General features: G+C 38.2%; 1 protein-coding gene across 1 annotated transcript; it reads left to right on the top strand.

The window, feature by feature from the left end:
* Positions 1 to 373: 373 nt before the first annotated feature.
* SUCLA2 (succinate-CoA ligase ADP-forming subunit beta) lies at positions 374 to 20,640 on the top strand. The gene is made up of 11 exons (XM_069010604.1): positions 374 to 504; positions 1,933 to 2,116; positions 10,405 to 10,504; positions 10,702 to 10,864; positions 13,568 to 13,696; positions 14,118 to 14,256; positions 15,631 to 15,792; positions 15,874 to 16,016; positions 18,276 to 18,396; positions 18,705 to 18,793; positions 19,842 to 20,640. Exons 1-11 carry the CDS (start codon positions 418 to 420, stop codon positions 19,914 to 19,916), a joined length of 1,392 nt encoding a protein of 463 aa, XP_068866705.1. The 5' UTR covers positions 374 to 417; the 3' UTR covers positions 19,917 to 20,640.
* Positions 20,641 to 21,225: the final 585 nt, after the last annotated feature.

Below are 21,225 nucleotides of genomic sequence, written 5' to 3'. Positions count from 1 at the left end.
CACCCTGAAATACGAAAACAACAACAACAAATCCTCAGAGTGAAAATACTGAAAGTTATTCCATTCAGAAGCTGAACGGGGAGGGAGCGTGGGCGTGGCATAAGGGAGCTGTGCCCCTTTCCTCCCTTTTAACACAGGCGGTGCCGACCGAGGCCGATCAGACGGTTGTGGGTGGATTACAACCCTTTTTAGGCTCCTTGCGAGGCAAAAATAACCCTTATTAAAATCAAAACCCCTGAAAGAACGACAGGCCGGGAAGAGCACCTCAGCGCCCCCCCCGCGCCCGGCGGGCGTCACAGCGGGGGCGGAGCCGCGCGAGGCGCTTCCTGCCCCGCCCCGCGCCCTCGTGACCCCGCCCCGGCGCGGGAGTGGCGCGTGCGCGCTGCCAGGGGCACCCGAGGGCGGAGGGGCTCGGCTATGGCGGCCTCCATGATCTGCAGCCGGGTGTCGGCCGGGCTGAGGGGCGGTGGCCTCCGCGCCTCGCTGGGCTCCGTCGCGGGGAAGGTAGCGGTGGCTCGGGAGCGGGGGTGGGCTGGGTCGGAGCCGAAGCGGGGTCGGGCCAGCTGGGGTCGCGGTCGCTCCCTGCGGAGCGCCGTCGAGAGGAGCGTCCGTCTCATCCCACTCCCGCCGCCGTCCTGCCTGCCCTGCCCTGCCCTGCCCTGCTCTGCTCTGCTCTGCTCTGCCCTGCGGCGGGGCTGGTAGCACTGTGCTCATCTTTGGCGTACGGCTCCTCGGAGCTGCTGTTCTTGCTTGTGGCAGGTCTCCCCGCCGTGGTTCCCTGTCCCTTCCTTTTCAGCGCTCCCTCCACTATCTTGCTTGGAAACCCCAGTGTTTCCATGTCCGCCGTCACCTTGCTCCTAGGAGAGGTCGGGCTGTGCCAGTTAAACTCTTCTTCCAGCTCGCACCTCGCCAACCTCTGCTCTTGGTTCCTGTGAATGCCATTCGAGGGTGCGGGCATGTTTTTGGCTGCAGCCCCGCTGGGCAGCGGTGACACGAAGGAGCTCGGGAGGCTGCGGCGTGTGACACGGCGTGTGACGCTCGCTGCCACTTTCTCCTCCTGCCGCGTTCTGGGGAAGGTCGCCGTGAGTGCCCCTCTCGAGTTACACGCAGCCTCCCGGAGCCGGCGGGTCACTCAGCGCTTCTCCCTTGGGGTCGTGCCAAGGAAAGGGCCTCCTGCTTGGAGAAGGAGTCCTTTGGAGGCTACTGTCTATTCGCTAGCTTGGAATGCTGTAGTAAAGCTCATGTGTCGTCTGCTTGTTTCCTTTATTTGAAGTGAAATGAAACCTTAAAAATCCAGCTTGTTAGAAACTTCCTAGTACAGGCTAATTTTTACAGTGCTTGTGCCAATGGTACACACTAAAAAAATAAAAATAAATGCAAAAGCTTGTTTTGTATCTAAATTTCTTCTGTAATTTTTTTACCATGAGTCTTTTGGTACTCATCTACGTTCATGGATTAGTTGAATTCAGTAGGAGTCCTGCTTTGTGTATGTATAAAATTAAGGTCTTGTTTGCATATAGTGAAATACCAAAAATGCACCAAGCGTTTTTTGCTTTTGTTGTTGTTAATTTTTGTGTTACAGAATGCTGACAAAATTCCTTGAGGTTCTTTTTCTTACAGATGGTTTTTTAAAGTACTTAAATGCTAACTAAATGCTCAAGGGATTTTTAACCCTGCCAGTCCTTGCCAGTGCTAGCAGTTTCACCAGCTCTTTCCCCTGCCCAATGAAACCTCCCAAAATTAAAGACGACACCTGATGCGAATGACTAATGTGGAAGCGTAGGATTAAATGTTCAGGTGTTTGCACTGGTACACTAAAGTATACTTGTTTAATATGTAGACTCTTTTTTAACCTAAACAAAGAAAGCAGTTTTTCACAACAGTTATGTGCTTTTGTTTTCTTTTTTTGTTCTTTTTATTCTTTTCCTTCAGGTACTTGCTGGAAGTCCAGGAATACTCAGTAATCATGGGTTTCAAGTGCAACAACAGCAACAGAGGAGGCTATCACTCCATGAATACCTGAGCATGGGACTGTTGAAGGAGGCTGGCATTTCTGTTCCACATGGAGTGGTTGCCAATACACCAGATGAAGCTTACAAAATAGCAAAAGAAATAGGTATAATATTAAAGAGAACATGTACAAGTAGACATGGGATTGATACAAGGTGTAGCTACTTTTTCTGTCTTTCTTGGTAAGATGTTGCTTGGAGTTCTGAATATACCTTCTCTTCGAGAGAGCCTTCCTTGTGAAGCAGCCTTCTCTTCTTGTTAAGAAGGAATAGGTCAGGTATAAATTCTATTAGTTTAGACTAATACAGCTACTTAAACTTCCTTGAGATGAGTAATAGACTCTACTTTGTGCAAATCCTGGCTTTCTTTCTACTTTCAGCAAGGTTAGAGGAAGTCTTGTGTGAAGAGCTTCAGTGGTGGTGACAAGATTGCATATAGAACAGAAGATGCAAGCCATACTTATCTTTAGGCTACAAAAGAAGAGTAAAATCCTATTCCTTTGTGAGTGTGCTTTTCTGGCAGAATGCAGCTACTTCATACAGGAGGGGAGAACTTTGATGGCTTGTAGTTACATTCTGGATTCCTGGCTTGTTGATGGAAAAGTATCCAATGTCATTTGCCTGTGCTTAAATACTTAATTTAGAATTGAGCTTTAATTTTGGACTTGACTTTACCTACTATGTGTCCTAGTAAAATCTTTTGGTTTAATTTGGATTTAATATGGAAGTCAGCTTCTATTGTGTCAGGCATTAGAAGGTGGGGGTTTTTTTGGTTGGTTGGTTTGTTTGTTTGGAGGGTTTTCTTAGTTTAAAACTTGGAATTTTATTTTCCTCCCTGGAAAAACATATTAGGCTTGTCACAGAGTTTTAGTGGAGGACATTGGTTGTCATATTCCTTTCTCTTATGCAATGCTCAGATCTCTATTCACTTCCAAATGGACACATTTGTAGTGATTCCTGAGGTTATAGGTTTTGTTGGATTAATTTCACTTTCATGTGTAGATTTAACATGAGAAATGAGATCTGAAAAAAAAGATAATTTTTCTTCTAGAGCAAGTTACGCTGTTTTGTAATGTAGAAAAGATTTGAAAAGCTGCTTTTATTTCAGACGTGATGTCCCAGAAATTCAGGTATTGTCTGCCTACCTTCTTTATCTTGTTTCCCTTAGAGAGTAAGTGATACAAAGTTATAATAATTTCATTAATACGAAAATAAGTTGCTAAAATACTTCTGAGAATGGTTTAAACTTCAGAACCTTGCTTTCTGTTAAGGGTGAGCTTATAGCATGATCAAAACTTCCCAAATCAGCATGCCCCTTTGCTCTACTTTAATACTTGCACAGATATTGCTGGAGGAAAATGAGAGAACCTTTGTCTATGGCTCTTTAATCAACAGCCCAGAAACTCGTTGGTCAGGACTCCTTTGTTTTGTTCTTGTTCAGAAGGGGCTCCTACAGCAGTGTGGCTGCTGGTTTATAGCTCCGTGTCATCCCTGTGACATCACAGGTATGCCTCTTATCTGGAGTGTGGGAATCTGGGCAATTTCTTGGGAATCAGAAGAATGAAGTTGGGGAGTGTATGAGTTGGCATCCTTTAGTAAAGGAATTCAGGGCTTTTGGTTGTCAGCCAAGTACTTTGCTGGAGTCGATCTGTATTCAAGGCTATTGGCCTTCTTTGGTACTTGAGATGAGGAAGGGAAAACTTCTCAAAAGGAGAACACACACTGAAGGAGCTTGAGGTTTTGAGGCATTGCTCGAACATGTCCAGAACTCATTCTGAGTGGTGGCATACTATTCTTTGCTCCAGTGTTTTGGATTTCTTTGTTTTTTGTAGGCATTTACCTGCTAGTTTTCATTTAGTACTTAAAAAAAAAAATCAACAAAACACAAACTAAACCAAACAAATCTATCAGAATGAAAAAATTTCACTTTTTTTGATCCACCTGCTCATTGTTTATTTTTGTTGTGTGGGAGTAGTTGCCAGTAGATATGAAATTATTTTTTGTTTCTTTTTAGATGCTAAACTGTTTTATCAATAGTTTATTTAGACCATTATGAAGACAGTTGGTAATACTCTTTGCTCTGTTTCCCTAATGCTGATCCACATGTTCCTGGTAAATTTACACAGAGCAGATTTCTGACTAAAGGTTAAGTTTGGCATGGGTTTTCTTCCCTTTTGCAAATACTTCACTTAGAAATGGGTAACTTTTTATCCCAATGTATAGCAAATGCAAACTTCTCATTAACAGAGATTATCGTAGGTTAGCTGTGTCTGTAGCTACATCAGTGTTACATGAGCATCTCACTTAAATTTTAAAGAAATGAGCTGAGTAAGTTCTGTTTCAAAGCTTTGATAAGAGACTGCAGCATGACTTGATTGCCTTCAAGTTTATGGTTTACTCGTAGCCATGTGTGCATTCCAGCTAGCACTGTGACCAGTTCTGATTGAGAAGCTGATATTTGTGTGTTATCAAGAACATGACTAATGAACCTAAAGACTTTAGTGAGCAGATGCTTGATCAGTGTCATGGCAGACAGCTCAGCAGAACGCACTATTTGAAATGAAGAACGTTGTTTGTTAAGACACACTTCCGTGGGTGCTATGTATTGTTGTAATTCAAGTTTTGATTCTTCCTGACACCTTCCTCTGATAACAATTGAGTGGAAGGCAGTGACATATTGTGTGCTTGTCTGGGTTTTTTTTATAGCATATATTCCTATTCATGATGATTTGAGAAGTAAGACTTTTTAAGACATTAATATTTTGAAACAGCTTTTGTGTTCTGGTGGTTTTGTTTGGTTTTCAGGTAGTGAATCCCACAGCTTTAGGTGCGTGGTAGACTGTCAAATTTTAGTAAAATATAAAGCTGTATAAAATAGGAGGTGTTGAGAGATTGAATGCAAAATATTTCACCTTTCTTCAACCGGTGTTCTTGAAAGGAGACTGAAAGCTCCCGAAATAGGCTCTTTTACTTTTTCTGTTGCAGTTTAAGAGGTCTAGTGCAGCTCCATGTCTGTGTGGTGTATAAAGAATGTTCTGTTTTGGTATGCTTTATACACGACTCCAGTAATTGGTTTGGCTGTTTTCCTGCTGACAGTTCTGTGATTAATAGATGGGTTTTTTTCAGACCTTTTGGATTCTTTTCAATGTTACTAAAACCTTTTAAGTACTTTTCAGTGTTAATTATTTTCCCATCTGTTGCCTAAACATACAACTTGTATCTGTTAAAAAACTTTTAAAAAGTAATGTGTAAACCTGGGTAGAGTTATAAATAGAATTTTTGATCTCAGGCTTGATTAGTCAGAAATCAAAGTTTGGTACAATGTGTGCAATTATTTTCCTAGGTAAAGTGCTAGTTTTTTCTTTATTAGCTCTTCAAAAGAGATATTCCAGGTACTGTGGTGAAAAGCTGGGATGGTTTTCTCCTTAGTGTAGGCCACACCCTCCTTGGCTGTCTGATTTAAGTTTTTGGGGTTTTCTATTCTATGTGATAGTAACAACTCATGTCTGTCATACTTTCTTTTCTAGTATTTTTTTGGTTGTTTTGCCATTGTCAGTTTCCTTGTTAGTCCTTTATCTGCCTGTGTTACCTGCTGTCTTTTAGGTTGTCTGAAACTCCAGACTTTTTATTCAAGTTGCTCTAGGACATAGATGGTGATCTAAGGTGGCAAACTTAAGCAGAAATCCCTCAGATGTTAAAAAAAATCATGCAATTATGGTCCTTCTTACCTGGTCAAAATCTCTAGATAACCAGGAGTAGCAGTTTAGAAACCAAACATTTACTTACATTCTGGAAAATGTTATTTTTTTAGCATCTGAATCTTACATTTTGCTTCAGCCTTTGCTTTCTCCTATAGCACTTCACTCCTTTGAAGTTAAAATATCAAAACATATTGTTGATGATAATTCACTAATTAAAATAAACCTGTATAACCAGCACATTCAAATTTTGACCTCTGTATTTTAATTGCTTGACTTAAGCTGTTGCCAAAACCAAACCTGTCTTGTGAGCTGATGACGAACTTGATGCAGTTGATTAATGTCAGGAAGTATTTGTGTAGAAAATATTTTGTAACAGCAAAACATCTTGTTCAGTCTCCTGACCAGTATGGTCCTTTCAGTGAAAGTGTGATGATTCCTGGCACGTAATTATTTCAATAATTATACTTTTGATTTGCATGCAGTGAGTCTTCTAACACTCGAAAGTTTGAAATGCTGAAAAAATGTGATTTTGAAGTTGAAATTCCAATAACTATACTTCCTAATAAAACACAGAAGAGATCTGAAGAGATTCTCTGCTCTGTTGGCAGAATTAGGGTCAGCATATTATTTATGTTGATACTCCTGTTGCTAGTTACAAACCCATATTTTCCTAATGCCAGTAAATACATCTGTGTTGTTTAAGCTTAGTTTTTTTTATCTGTGCAACAAGAAAAAATTAGCTTGTGTTATAAATGGGGAGTTACTTCTTCTGGTACAAGAACTTTGAAATACATACTGAAGCAAAAGTTACAGGTCTCTGTCTCTCCCAGGATAAGTTTGCAGTTGAATGGTAGATGAGAATTTGATTGACACTTATGTTACTGACCTGTCACTGCCTTTTACTGTTGTGTGTCTTGTCAGAGTAGATTAGGCTTGCATAGTGATTCTGAAGGTGTCTGTAATATGTGGAAAGCAGTACCTCTGCTACAGTTAGTACTGGGCAGAGAAGTGGCAATTAATGTGATTTGGCAAAAGTCAAAATGGAAACTTTTAAAGCAGAATGTTTTAATAAGGCCTGTCTGTAATCATTGGACTTTCCACTTGCACAGAAACTTTCAGAGATACAATGGAACAATGACCCTTCTTGCCTCTTAATAAGCTTATTAGAAGATTGTATTTTATGTGGATGTCTTTCTGCTTGCCTGCATGCATTGATCTTTCTCTCAGTTTGAAAGCTTAAGTTACAGAATCAGAAATTATTCCTTTCAAAAAATAAATATTAGTATTGATAGAAGTGAAGATCGTTTTGTTTACTGACTGTATAAGTCTTTCACTGTCTAGTTAATAAATCATTGTTGAAGGTGAAACCTGTAGTGTTAGTAATGTATAGACTTTTGTTGTCCTGAACAGATTAATAATAAGTCAGTGTTCTGATTTCAGACACCTGTTCTCATTGGTATCTACTCTTAATTTTCTAAGCATTTCCTATTATTTTTTCTGGCTGTTTTACTTATATGTGCTTTTAGGGCTGACTGCCATTAACATGGAAATGTGATGCTTACCAAATGCTCGTTCTGAGACTCGTGCGTTGGGCTGTAGCTTGCCTTGCCTACATTAGCTGTACTGGTGTTCTAGTGCCCTGTGTTAAGGCTTTACAATTTGTTACTGCTCTGAAAGCTGAAGTCCTGCTCGCTGAAGTTCCTGTGTGCCTGTGCCTGTAACATGGTGCACGAGTCTGCAGAAGCACTGTCTGTCTGCTGGATGAGCTTTTGCCTTCAGGGAATCACTGTTCTGTTATGCTTCAAGGCATGATAGCACAAATACTTCTACTGGCACAAGAAACAAGGCTGGAGTGAAAAGCTGAGGGCTGGAGGCAGGCTGGGACTTCTCTGATGGTGTGTTTGCTGGCATAAACTCTGTGTGGATATCTGCTCTAGGGCAGAAACTGCTATTTTTCATTGAAACACAAGCCTAGCAGTATTTCAAAGCCATGTAAGCGAAAAACAAGGGCACAACTGTTGATACTGAGTAGAAAACTATGGTAGCTGCTAGTTTCCAATTTTTTTTCTTGGGTTGCTGTGTATCAGCAGTTCTTTGTTGTGTCAGATTGTGTGACAGTGCTGCTGGGACACTGCAGATGAGGTGTGTGACCAAACACTTCCTCTAGTTTTAGAGTGATTTTAAATAGGAGCTGTGGGAAAAAATGCTTATTGAACAATAAACTTCCTGCATGATGGGTTATGGTTTTCTTGGGATGTACTATCTTAAATTTGTTTCAGGTACCTCTGTGCAGCTTAATTGCTTGTAAGCATAGCTGATCAAATGAGCCTTGAACTTGTTTATGCAATCAAGCAGCTAGTTTGCAGTGCTAGAGGAAAACAATTTACGGATCATTAGTAATCTGCTCATTTAATGACTCAGTTGTTGCATAAGGGTTAGTCCAATGATGTTACAGCCAAAACTGTGAAAAATTAAAAGTTGTTTTTCTCTCACTGTTTTCCATGGCTGTATGTTGACAAAATATAATAATGTATAATAATAATATTTTTAAGAACTATCTTCTAGGATCAGGTGCATTTAGCCCAGTACTCTGCCCAGGTACAAAAGAGCATACCATTTAGAGCAATTCTTAGCCTGCCTGTTTTCTGCAGTCAATTACTTCTCATTTCCCCTCAGCCTTAATATTTGTTGTCTTAAGACTATCAGAGAGAATACCTCTGCCCAGTTCCTTTTGACTCTTCTATGCTTCCTTCATATCTCCTGGCAGGCTGCGTTATATTTTGTGTAAAGGAGAGTCTTTTTTCCTTGCACCTTTTTAAAACTGACTTCTTCTTGGTAGATGGCTTTTGTTTTTGGCTGTTGTAGAGCAGAAACCAGAATGAATGACGTACATGTAGTCATGTGTTCTTGCTCTGTCCATCACAGGTATGGCTGAAGACTGTAGTTGTGTTCTTGCTTTTGTCTCCTTTGATAGATTTAAGGATGTGCTAAGCTCATTTCTTGTAAGGGAATCTCTTCATTTCAGTGATCATCTTAGTAACCAATTTACTTTTTTGCTCAGAGCTAAATATGATGTACCAGCTGAGATCTTACCAGACCTTTAGCTGGGATCTCGTTTTGACTTGTTCAGATTCTGGCGTTTGTTGCTAGGAGGAGTAATTGCTACAAAGAAGGTGCCTGTGAGTGAACTTCCATGGCTTTTCTGAAAACTTCTCTGTAGTAGCAGCTTTTTATCTTCTGGACTTAGTGTAGGAAATGGAAAACAAGCTTTGTAGTTTAAGTAATTGCATAAAAGTTGTCTCATGTGACTTCTATAAAATACATTAACTTGATTGCCAGTAAAAAATAGTTGTCTTCAGGAACTGAATTAAATATTAGAGGCATAGACTGTAGTAAATCTACATATACTTGTGTGTTTATAACCTTCATGCTTCTTGTGCAAAAGAACTCTAAAATCACGTGTGAGTTCAGAGCTTTATTGTTAGGTAGACATTCAAAAAGTAAAATCAACAGATAGCTAATAAGGAGGAGTAACTTGAGTCTTCTGTTTACAGCCACCGTAGCTTGTGATACTGTTGGAGTTTAGTTTCACCTGTTCAGGCAGGACATAAGTCAAAATAGGAACCAACACAATTTTTGTGTCTGTCATAACCTTCCTCAGTATGTGTAGTGGCTAGTTTTGCTTGAGTACTGGAATTTTTCTTAGGCATTTCCGTGGTTCTCTTTTAACATCCAAGGAAACAGCAAGTTCTTTTTTTGCTTGGAAAGATCAGAGTGGCTCAGCTGATGGTGGCATGAGAAAAGATGGGATGTGCTGAACAAATGCAAATGGGGCAGTTCTTAACATCTTGCAGTCTTAGCTGCTGTCTGTACTCTCTGTAAGTGAACGTGAATAGTAACTCAGGACTTGGGGTTTTTTTCCTTTATTGCCCTAAATGACTTGATAAATTCTTTTTCTTTGCTTTTTTGTCTTTCAATGACAGTTCAGAATATCCCAGTTAATTTTTGTTATAGTCTCACACTTTACTTTTTAAAACCAAATGCCCAGTTTCCCCTACTTAGAAGAATATTTTATAAAGGATTTTTAAACAGTTAAAGCCAACTAAAGGGCTTATTTTGTCTACTCCGGGAAGAATAGTGGGTTTGTTTAGGCCTCTGGCTTCTGCAAAGCGCTCAAGCTTATGCATTATTGCTCTGCTGGATGGAAGCCAGAGTGGACCTGGCAAGCTGACTTGGGTAAGTTTTGTGGTTATGTATCATTGCTGGGAAGGTAGTGGTTACAGGTAGAGGGTATTTGCAGTTGATGGAGGAAAACCTTGCATTATGGTATGTCAGATACTCAGTTTCATCATGTTAATCTGTGAGGTGCTAACTATTTCTTCCTGGCTTGATCATCTGTGACTCCAACATGTATTAAAGATGTATCAGGACACCAGCGTTTTTGGATAATAACTTACCAAGGTTTGTTCACAGAACGGCCTAAAGCTGCAATTTGTGGATTATTTAAGATTTTTGGAATAATCTATGTGAATTACAATATAGTCTTTGATTCATATGTTTGTGTTTTGAATGGTGGGCATGGAGAAGGGGGGATAAAATTACAGGAGCCTTTGTTATTCTACCTGAAGCAATTTGTTTTAATAGCTTTAATCTTTGTCACAGATGACAAATTTTTGGATTTTCTTTTGTTCTAGGTTCAAAGGATCTTGTGGTAAAAGCACAGGTTTTAGCTGGTGGTAGAGGGAAAGGAACATTTGAAGGTGGCCTCAAAGGAGGAGTGAAAATAGTTTTTTCGTAAGTTCTTTCTAAATTATCCAACCAAGTGGAAAAACTTGAACGTTTCACATTACGGATTAAACCTATTGCTTTCTTTAAAACCAGTATTTTAATCATTAGCATTAAAAATAACAAAAATTAGATAAGACTTTTTTAATGCTACTTCTGTTTTTACAGCAGTTTCTTTGTCACATTCTGAGCTTCTTTTATTCTAGTCCAGAAGAAGCAAAAGCTGTCTCCTCCCAAATGATTGGAAAGAAGTTGTTTACCAAGCAGACAGGAGAGAAGGGCAGGATATGCAATCAAGTATTTATCTGTGAGCGCAGATATCCCAGGAGAGAATACTATTTTGCAATAACAATGGAAAGGTCTTTTCAAGTGAGTAATATTAGAAATAGAAGTAAGCTAATTAACTTGTAACAACTGAATTTAAAAGCAATTAACAAAACTGTTTAATGTATTGTTCACTTGCTTTAGAAAATCAGAAGTACACAAGCGAAATTTTGTTTTCTAGTATATCTGACTATATGATTGCCTCTGTTTTAAAATGTGTTAAAGATGTAATGCTACAATTTACATTTACAGAATAATAAATGAGTAGTGGTAGCCCCAACTGAAGCCCAGAGTCACATGGCCAAAGGGGAGATGGGTAGAATAAGGGAGTAATTTTAATTTTGGTTTTAATTTGCATTTGCCTACCAGATTATAAAACTTAGTTTAAAAACACAGCTATATGTGTGCATGTACATGTACACCCTATTTTTGAGTGTCAGAAACAAGACAAGTAAAAGTGTTGTAGAAGAGCAAATGGTCATGCATAAATCCAACATCCTTTTTCTCCAGTGTGAGAAGGTTCTGAGAAGTGCACTGGTGTGTCCCTCGATTTTGAGAGTGCTGGTAGCTTTCTTATGCTAATGCTCTTCAGGAATGGGTGAGAAGATTTGGGCCTAGAGGTCTGTCTTCAGGGCTTTCAGGAAAATGAAAGCCGGTCTTTTCTGCATGTATGGGCTGTATGGGTGGGTATGTAGTCTTTTAGGCTACAATTCAAATGTGGTTACTGAAATGTGTCAGTGTTTTTCTGACAGACAAGTGTTCTATTTGGAGCATAGAACATGAATTGCTAAATAACTGTAATGAAGCCAGGGTACAACGGTTCTTGGAACTTCGTTTTCTGAAGCTCAGAAAAAGTGGGTCTGGTCTGCTCAGATGCTTAGGAGTTTGCAGAGGCACTGGTTTTGGTAATGAGAGGAGTATATCTGGCATGAAGTGAAATAAACATGAAATAATTTTCTATGGAGGGGTGAGAAAACTAGTCTTACTGTTATTTCTTTTTTGGTAGCAGTATTAGGAATTAAATATTGTATTTGTTCCTTTTTCTTCCTCTGTAGTGTTCTTTTTGATAGGAAAGTAGCAGCTGTATTGAATTAAGTGACTTGGGCACCTCCACTGTGATGTGTGCTGGAATAGAGCAGGGAAGATTCAGATGTTACCGTACACACCACAAGGTGGCATTAAAATGCTGTGAATGAATGGATTTTAGACTTAAAATTGTGTAAACAAAAAACAAGGATGCTTATGGAAATAATATTGACTGTAACTGATTTAAGCAAATTAGATAAAGAAGGGAAACGTTTTCATGACTTGTTCTTGCTGTTGTATAAAAGATAAATCTTATTAGCATGTATTGAGCATACTGTGTGGGTTGTTGCCTTTTGATAGGGATGTGCATTGTTTTTACTGCTATAAGTAATTTTTTTAGATGTGCTTGTAATTATTATAACTTGTATAGGACGCTTAGGATGAGGAAGTGCCTTTCAAAAGAAGGAAGTGTGAAGGTTGAATAGCACACCGTGTTTATTCCTGATGTTGCTAACCTCTTCCTTTAAGGAGAGGAAAAATTATTAAAATAGTCAGCTGAAACTGGAACTTTATTGCTTGGATATTATTCACCAACAGGGGTTTGTGTTTTAAGCAAAACTGTTCACTTTGATCAGTTCTATGGAACAATGAGTATTTTATGATCCGTTTGTAGCTTACTGACAGTTCAAGATAAGACTATCCAAAAATATTCATTGGGGCATACCTTGCTATTAGATGCAAGATAATTTGCCGGGTATATATTTCCATTTGGAAGGATGATAATGGGAGGGGTGTGGTGTGGTTATTAAGCATGTTCTCTGAACCAGGGTCAGATTTTCTATAATTAACTGTCAACAGTTATAAGACTGTTTAATCTCAAGAGTTCTGCTGATAGGAGATGCTGCCTTAGTATATACCCATGGGTCATAATCCATGCATGGGTGGTGATAAGGGAAGGTTGCTTGAAGGGATCCAAGTATGTCTTTACTGTGAACTGGAGGAGAGATTTTTAGGTTCCATGGTAGTGAGTCCTTGATGTTTTTGTTGAGATTTAGATAGCTTTTTTAAAAATAAACTCAGCTGCAAATGCTATAAATTCTGGTGTCTTAATTTCTTTTATTAGGGAATAATTGAGTGCTGTTTTGTTTTGCTATGACTTACTTTGAGTGAAGGCTTTAGTTACTGAATGTTGTGATCCTACTGAACAGGTATGGTTTGCAGTAATTTATCACTAAGTTCTGCAGACCTCCATTCATCCTTGGAGTTGGAGCATGGTAGAATGAATAAATGAGTGCCTGAAATTTGATCTTTGTTTGTGTAGGGGTGAGTGGAGAAGGTGGAGGTGAGAATGTGATTTTTTTCTCTAGTGATACCTAAAAGATAAAATGTGTGTGATTATGAAGTTGAATCTTTTATCAAAATTTAAAACTAGTATATCTGTGTTAATTGCTCTGCTTTTACTTTACGAAGGAAATTTTTCCTTGGTAAAAGAAAGTGGACCTAACACACACCTTGACATTTGGAAAGTATTATTAAAAGGTTTTATGTGGATGTATTGAGTAGATAGTAACACTCTCTTCAGAGCATACAAGAAAAATGTCCAAATTAAAAATTTTTCAACAAAAAAGGTTTTATTGCTGTGAGGTATCTTAGGGGAAGAATTAAGTTTCAATTGCGTGATATAAAATTACTTATGCTTCTTTTTTTTCATTTTTGTTCTAGGGTCCTGTGCTGATAGGCAGTGCTCAGGGTGGTGTTAATATTGAAGATATTGCTGCAGAGAATCCTGAGGCGATAATTAAGGAACCCATCGATATAGTAGAAGGCATAAAAAAGGAGCAAGCTGTTAGGGTAATTGTTAATGTGGGAAAGTACACATTACTAAGTATGGGAGGATTGCTTCTAATTTTTGTAAGGAGTGTGTGCGTTCAACCTGTGGAGTTTCTTAAACCCTTGTTTGAAACAGATTTGAAGTAGATATTTAAGTATTTTCAGGTAAATCAATGTAAATCCAACTACATGGCAGTGCTTTATCTAGCTTTTATACAGCTATGTAAAGGCATATCATAGTAAGTTTTTATTAGTTCTTTTTTAGGATAAGGCAGTGTTCTGTATTGAAAACAATCTGTTCAAACCTAAGAGTGAGTTTGGTTTTTTCCTGACAGTAGATAGGACAGGTTCTACATCTACAAATTCAGTTGAAACTGAAATAAAAAGCTGAACTGAGACATCCCTAACATGAGTTAACCAATAACCATTCTTTTACTTTCAGCTTGCCCAGAAAATGGGATTTCCTCCTAATCTGGTGGATGAAGCAGCTGAAAATATGATCAAATTATATAATCTCTTTCTGAAATATGATGCTACCATGATAGAAATAAATCCTATGGTGGAAGATGCATCAGGAGTTGGTAATGTTTCTTAGTCATACTGTTCATGTAACACCTTGATGTTTTTGGAAATCTTGGTTGCTTCACAGTGCTAAAACTTCAGCTGTATACAGCAAGAGGAGTTAGTATTAACATGGGATGTTGAAAAGCATTAATAAAGCAGATAAATTTGAGAATCTAAATATAGTAGAAATCTGCTCTTAATTGCTAAGTATGATCTTAAGTGACTTCGTTTTTTAATTTAAATTTTTTTTTAAAAAAAGAGCACATCTACCCACAAAAAGGCATTCCTGGAAATCAGGTATTTTCAAAACTCATGAATTGAAACTTGAGCCGTCCAAAATTGATACTGTAAAGGTAACCAGAATAGTAGCACCTTCTAGAAGTCTCCTGCCTTTATGACTCAGGCATTAAAATAACTGATGGAATGTGATGTTTTGAAAGACTGTAGGGGTTTAAGTAATATTGTGATGTTTATCAGGTTTTTAGCCTATCCAATTGCAGAATAGTTCAATTTATGTTCAATTTAATGTTCAATCACAGCCAATTCCCCTCTACAAAAAATAAGGCTGTAGAGAGTATTTGTAACTGAATTCAGATACAACAGTTTGAAATTTAAATATGAATGTAGCTCTTTCATCAAAGTGTATAATTACTCTTACTGGGGTGGTTTTTTTGTGTGTTTTTTTTTTTTTAATAGTGGTTTAATGATCAGTATAGAGCAGTCTCTCCCATCTGTTTCTTGTGCCTTGTCATTTTTATATCATTTTCACTGAGGGATAGAAATGAAGTGATACATTTGTACAGGCAGAAGCTTAGTTCTGATGTAAAGAATACTGTAGATTTTCCGCTTGTTAAATCTACATAAATTTATTTTAGTGTTTTTTCCTGACACTTTTTCTTCCAACTCAGAGACTTCTTCATTGTGTTTCTGTGTCCTTACATTCATGCACACACATTATATATATTTGTTCTAAAAGCAAAAAACTAAGATGGATTAAAAAACCTCAAACCAGAGACCTTCTGTAGGGATTAATTCTATGCTGATTACTTGTGGTGGTGCATTCCCCCCCATCCCTGCTCTTTTCCAGGCTGCAGTGTAATCTGAGAAAGCATAATTTGCCCTGATTTATCTAACAGCTTGTTCTAAGCTTTTTCGGGTTTAGAGTGTCTCAAGAAATAGTTAATCTTCCCTTTTTGTGCATAACTGATTATATGGGGAGACTGGAGAGAATCTTGTATTTATTGGCAGTGCTAAATGTGTCTTTTTAGCAAACCTTTGTGTTTGGACTGCATGACCTAGCTGCCAAGTTTGACTTAACATACTTGAACACATTCATGAAGCAGTTGAGTTGTTACTCTGATATTAAATGATGGGGTTTTTTCCCCTTTCAGTGATGTGTATGGATGCAAAGATAAACTTTGACAGCAATTCTGCCTATCGTCAGAAGAAGATCTTTGATATGCAGGACTGGACACAGGAAGACCAAAGAGACAAGGATGCTGCAAAAGCAGATCTCAACTATATAGGATTGGATGGAAACATAGGCTGCTTAGGTATGTGCTATTTAATGAATTTTAAATGACCTAATGGATTTATAAACTGAATTCCTAAATGCTATCTTTATTCTCATATAGTCAATGGTGCTGGTTTAGCTATGGCCACAATGGATATAATTAAACTTCACGGCGGAACTCCAGCAAACTTCCTTGATGTTGGTGGTGGTGCTACAGTGCAGCAAGTGACAGAAGCCTTTAAGCTTATTACCTCTGATAAAAAGGTGAGGGAAGAGTTGGCATATCAAGGTCCTATGCAGTGGTAAAACAGGCTATGATGTGGAAGACAATGCTTCGTGCATGTTCTCCAGAAAACATGTTTTTATAAGCACAGAACTAGAAAGAAAGCAGATGAAAATCTTGGCTTAATCCTGGTGCAGATGAAGGAGGCCTGAAAATCTATTGTTTTTTTACCTTTTTAAACAACAGGTTCTTTGGCTGTGTACTGAGTGGACAGTTTTGTGTGTTCTGGTTGAAGTTACAGCTGTATTTGAATCTTTACAGAAATCTTGGTGTCAAACTCATACTGTTTGCTCTTTAAAGAGAAAGCAGTATTCAGATGGTTTTCCACTTTTTTTTTCTTTTGGACCAGTTTTGCTGCTAGGTCTGTGTTTTGCAGAGTTGTAGAGGTGAATATTTGCTGTGCTGTGCATGAACAAGTTTCTAAGGTACTGATTATATGTAATGTAAGATAAAATAACTTTGTAATGGGCTTGGAAAGGCTTTAATGTTTATCCTACTAAAAGTTTATCAGAAATGCTTGAATATTATTAAAATAATAAATTGGTTGAAAGTAGAGGAAGAGCTTTTCCACAAAAATAGTATGATGGTCTACATAGAGATGCTTATTCCAGTGGGAACTTGGCAGTTTGGGGCTTTTTAAAAATAAGATTATTTTAAAAAGCTAACTGTAAAATGTGGGAATGACTTGCGAGACCTGCTAATGGTATGCTACTTTTGCACCAGAATTTTGTGTGCCACTTGCTCGTCTTTGGAAAGGGCCAGAAACAAATAGTGAGTGATGTTCCAGAGGAGCTTATTCTCTTTCTCATTGGAAAGACCTTATTATCCAATGCAGGATCTTTAACACCCTCCAAGAGTGTTATAGAATCATTTAATCATTTAGATTGGAAAAGACCTTTAAAATTGAGTCTAACCATAAATCAAACATTGCCCAGTCCTGCACTAAACCATGTCTCTAAGCACCACGTCTACAAGTCTTAAATACCTTCAGGGTTGGTGACTCAACCACCTCCTGAGCAGCCTGTGCCAGTGATTAACATCCTTTTTGGGGAAGAAATTTTTCCCAGTATCCAATCTAAAACTCCCCTGGTGCAACTTGAAGCCATTCCCTCTTGTCTCACTGCTTGTTACTTGGGAGGAGAGACAACCCCACCTTGCTGCATCCTTTCAGGCAGCTGTAGAGAGTGAAAAGGACCCCCCTGAGCCTCCTTTTCTCCCAGCTCCATCAGCCACTCCTCGTAAGACTTGTTCTTTCTTCACATTTTTCCAGCAAATTGAGGGAACAGTGAGGGACACAGTCACAGAGCACCTGAATTACAGAGAGAAGAAACAAGGAAGAATCTGAGGGTTGCTGATTTGGGATGAGTTTTTACAGTGCAAATTCTCTGCTGATGCATGGACAGAGGGTGTCCAAACAGGCTTCTTAATACAGCTTTTCCTTTCTGCCTTCTTTCAGTTGCTCACTATTTTATGAAAAAACTACTATAGCTGGGATTCCTGGTGCTGAAAGTCACAGAGCAGTGCAGCCCGCTGGTGCCATGGTCTGCACTCAGGGTTTGGTTCAGGGGCTGTTTGGAGCAGCCTTCTGGGGAGCCAGCCTAAGTTGCCCATTGGTAGCAGGAGCAAGAACAATGTCACACAGATGAGCTAGTCTAATTGCAAGATAACCAAGTTACTGTTTATGAACCAGTTGCACAGGAATGTTTTGTTGAGTTTATTTTGTCATCTAAGGCTGCCTACTCATTTTGGTTCCTGCTTTGTTTCATCTTTCACCTCTGACCATGGTTCTTTTTACCCTTCCTTTCTACCACTTGAGTTCCCTTAACTGCTGACTTAATCCTCCTGAATAAAATGTATTTCAGATAGCTTATCTCTAAGGATGCTGACTTTTAAGTAAGCTGTGTAAACAGGGTCTTGTGTATGAGTTTTTAAAATTTCCTGTGTCTTTTAGTTTCTTCAGTATGTGGTGTTACTGGTGTGGGGGGTACCTCTGCTGGAGTACTGTTAGACATGGAAAGATAAATAGTTGACAGTTTCCTGAAGTAACTGCTCTGCTGTATGTGACTGTAGAACTGTACTTTGGTTGCTGATGTTCTATAGAACAGAAATGTTCTGTCTTTTGCAGAGTCCTTTAATACACTTAAAGAGCTTGAATTATCCTTAGGCTGAAGGCTGTGTGCTGCTTTCATCTGATGTGTCTCTGGCCATTTTTAACGTGAATATTGTCATTGATTCTGTAGGTACTGGCTATTCTGGTAAATATTTTTGGTGGCATTATGAGATGTGATGTTATAGCACAAGGCATCGTTATGGCAGTAAAGGATTTGGAGCTAAAAATCCCTATTGTGGTACGGTTGCAAGGTGAGTGTGCTTCATATATATATTTGAATATATTTCTACCTAATTGACAGGTGTTATTGAGCTTCTATATTGTGTAGCAAGTTACCTGTGAGTTGAAGTCAATGGAGAAATAAAGCAAACCTTGAATTTAGATGGTGAGGATCGGCAAGTTGATAAAAAGAGACTTCTGCTTTTTAACTACTAATGTTGTTTTCTAGATTTATTCACTAACTTTTGGAACAGGCTTCCTAGAAATATGAGACTAGTAGGTAGCAGTAGTAGTAGTACTCTCCTGTTCAATAAGAGTGGCATTTTATCTGTTTCTTAAGGTACACGAGTTGATGATGCCAAAGCTTTAATAACAGCTAGTGGCCTCAAAATCCTTGCATGTGATGACTTGGATGAAGCTGCAAAAATGGTAAGATAGCTGGTTATGAATATTCTGTTCAGAGCATAGCATCTGTTGCAGAGTATTGAAAAGTCAAAACTCCACTCAATCAACTAAAGGTAGCTTAGGATAAATCCCAGTGCCAGTTGCTACCAGTGCCTGAAGCAAGTACTTTATAAGTTAGTAAGTACATAGTTTGTCAGCGGAACAGCTATGCAGTCAGAAGCTATTAAACCCCACAAACCAAAACCAGATCAATGATCAGGTCTTAGCTATTCCCCTTGGCAGGAGAATGGCTAAGAGCTTAGCTTTATTAATTGGGAGAAAATACTTAAGTTGAGGTGGCTGAAAAATGCAATGTAACACTTCCTTTTACCAACCACTATTTCGGTGTGCATGATTAAAACTATAGGTGATCATCATGTTGCCTTCTAAGATAATTAGCTATTCAGATGTTCAGATACACTGATTTTTGTGTATGTGTGTTGTTTTGGTTGGTTTGTGGAAAAAAAAGTTGTTCAAGAAATGTATAGCAAGAAATTAGAAGATATCTGATGGGTTTTGTGTCATGGGGAAACTTACGAATTTTTTTTTTCCCCAAAGAACCGCTTAGTCAGTTATAACATTTCATTTTAAGCAGGAAGTAATTCAGAGAGATTTAGAGTTGTTATGCAGGAGAAGATGAGGCTCCTTAAGGTATCAAAATAAGAACCAGAAATGCTTTCAAAAAAACTCAGAGGAGAAATAGCTTCTAGATATATAGAATCTTCTGTGAGTGGCCACCTCAACACCTCCCAAAATAACAAGGGGGCACATAAAATTTAAAACTTTTAGTATTTTGTCAAGATACTTCGTTATAAATGAGAAGCAGCCTTTTTAACCGAGGTGTTTTCTAGAAGACTTGATTATCTTTCATTTAAAAGTGATTAAGAAGTACTGAGCTAAATAGTAATCCCACCCCTAACCCCCTCTAATATCTTACTGATGATTGCCTGCTATCACTTTGTTTAAAAAGGTTGATCCAGCTCAGTCAAGTTAGGATTGTTTTGAAATTAAGTTTTTATTTTCTTTTTTTCAGGTGGTGAAGCTGTCTGAAATAGTAAGCTTAGCAAAACAAGCTCAGGTGGATGTTAAATTTCAGTTGCCAATTTGATCTGGGAAATGTCATGCCAGTGTCTAACATGTTCTCTGAAATACTGTGTTCTGTGGGAAATTTTAAATTTTTCTTTTGTGTGGAGGTTTTGATTGACAGGCGCACAAACGGAAGCATCTGGTCTTTGATGTTAACATTCAGAATGGTCAGAATTCTTGTAAAAGTGTGTATTGCTGATATTTAGTCTTTCTTAGTTGTTATTCTCAAGCCTCCAGCTTCTGCTGCAGAATGTCACTTGCAATATACTTCTGCATTGTCCAAAGTAAAGCTTCTGGTTGAAAAATAATTATTCTGAATAAATTTTGAAGTTACTTTACTTGTAAATTTGTATTAGCCTTGTTTAGAAGTAAATATGGCTGGATTAGCTAGTTGTCCATGTGGAGAAATGTATTGAAACGGTATTTTATGTTGGAGACATTTGTACTTAGCAGTATAATGGACATGAGCAAACCAATCATTATTTATGAACAGATGCATTTGAACTTGATCAGAAATATTTTTAGAAGTCCTTCATTGAAGTGGCTGGTAACTCTTCTGGACAACGTGTTAAATCACTACAAAATATACTGTAGCATTTAGATTTTCACAATTTCTGGTCCTCACAAAAAGGCATTGTGTAGTTTTATATACAAACAAGCATTTACTAAGCTTCAAGGAGACAGGATAAATAGAGAATTAAAATGTCTATTGTACATCGCTAATAAAATTGTACATTAGTAAAATATCTCCCAAAACTTCTACTGTCTTTCTTTTATGTGTTACCATTTTGATAAATTGCATCTAGTCAGGGATTAAGCCATAATTTAAGACAGCAAACTAAAGCCTTTTTAGGAGTAAAGTTATAGTGTCACATATATTAATTTTTTTCCTCCCTGAAATGCACTGTGTGGATGAAACCACGTGAACTCTTGTTGAAAAGCTTGGACAGATATCATGCATATAACATCTTGCTAAAATATAACTCATCTCTGCACAAATAAACACGCAGGAAATTGTTGCTTCTTGGGGAAATACTGCTTCTACTAACAAATAACCTTTTTTTTTTTGTCACCTTACTTGATTTTCACATTACATTGAACTCGGAACTTGGATGAAGATCCATTTACCGTTTAGTTCCCAAATGAGCGCTCATTTTTTGTTTTTATTTTGTAGGCTTTTTTTGTTTAAAATGTTATTTTCTTGGCTAATGATAGTGTAGTTTTATCTGGAAATAATGAAGCCACCTTTGTGGATTTCAGAATGGGAAATCATACAGTTATGATCTACAGACTTAAAAGGATTATATGAAATGTGGGAAGTCAATATATGT

The sequence above is a fragment of the Aphelocoma coerulescens genome, chromosome 1, assembly GCF_041296385.1.
Source record: "Aphelocoma coerulescens isolate FSJ_1873_10779 chromosome 1, UR_Acoe_1.0, whole genome shotgun sequence".
Lineage (NCBI taxonomy): Eukaryota > Metazoa > Chordata > Aves > Passeriformes > Corvidae > Aphelocoma > Aphelocoma coerulescens.
This window is presented reverse-complemented; position numbering and strand designations above follow the sequence as displayed.

Coding starts and splice junctions, on each gene's coding strand:
- SUCLA2 (XM_069010604.1), top strand. CDS start 418: ATGGCGGCCTCCATGATCTGCAGCCGGGTGTCGGCCGGGCTGAGGGGC. Junction 2,117..10,404: donor CAAAATAGCAAAAGAAATAG/GTATAATATTAA, acceptor CTTTTGTTCTAG/GTTCAAAGGATCTTGTGGTA. Junction 10,865..13,567: donor CAATGGAAAGGTCTTTTCAA/GTGAGTAATATT, acceptor TTTTTGTTCTAG/GGTCCTGTGCTGATAGGCAG.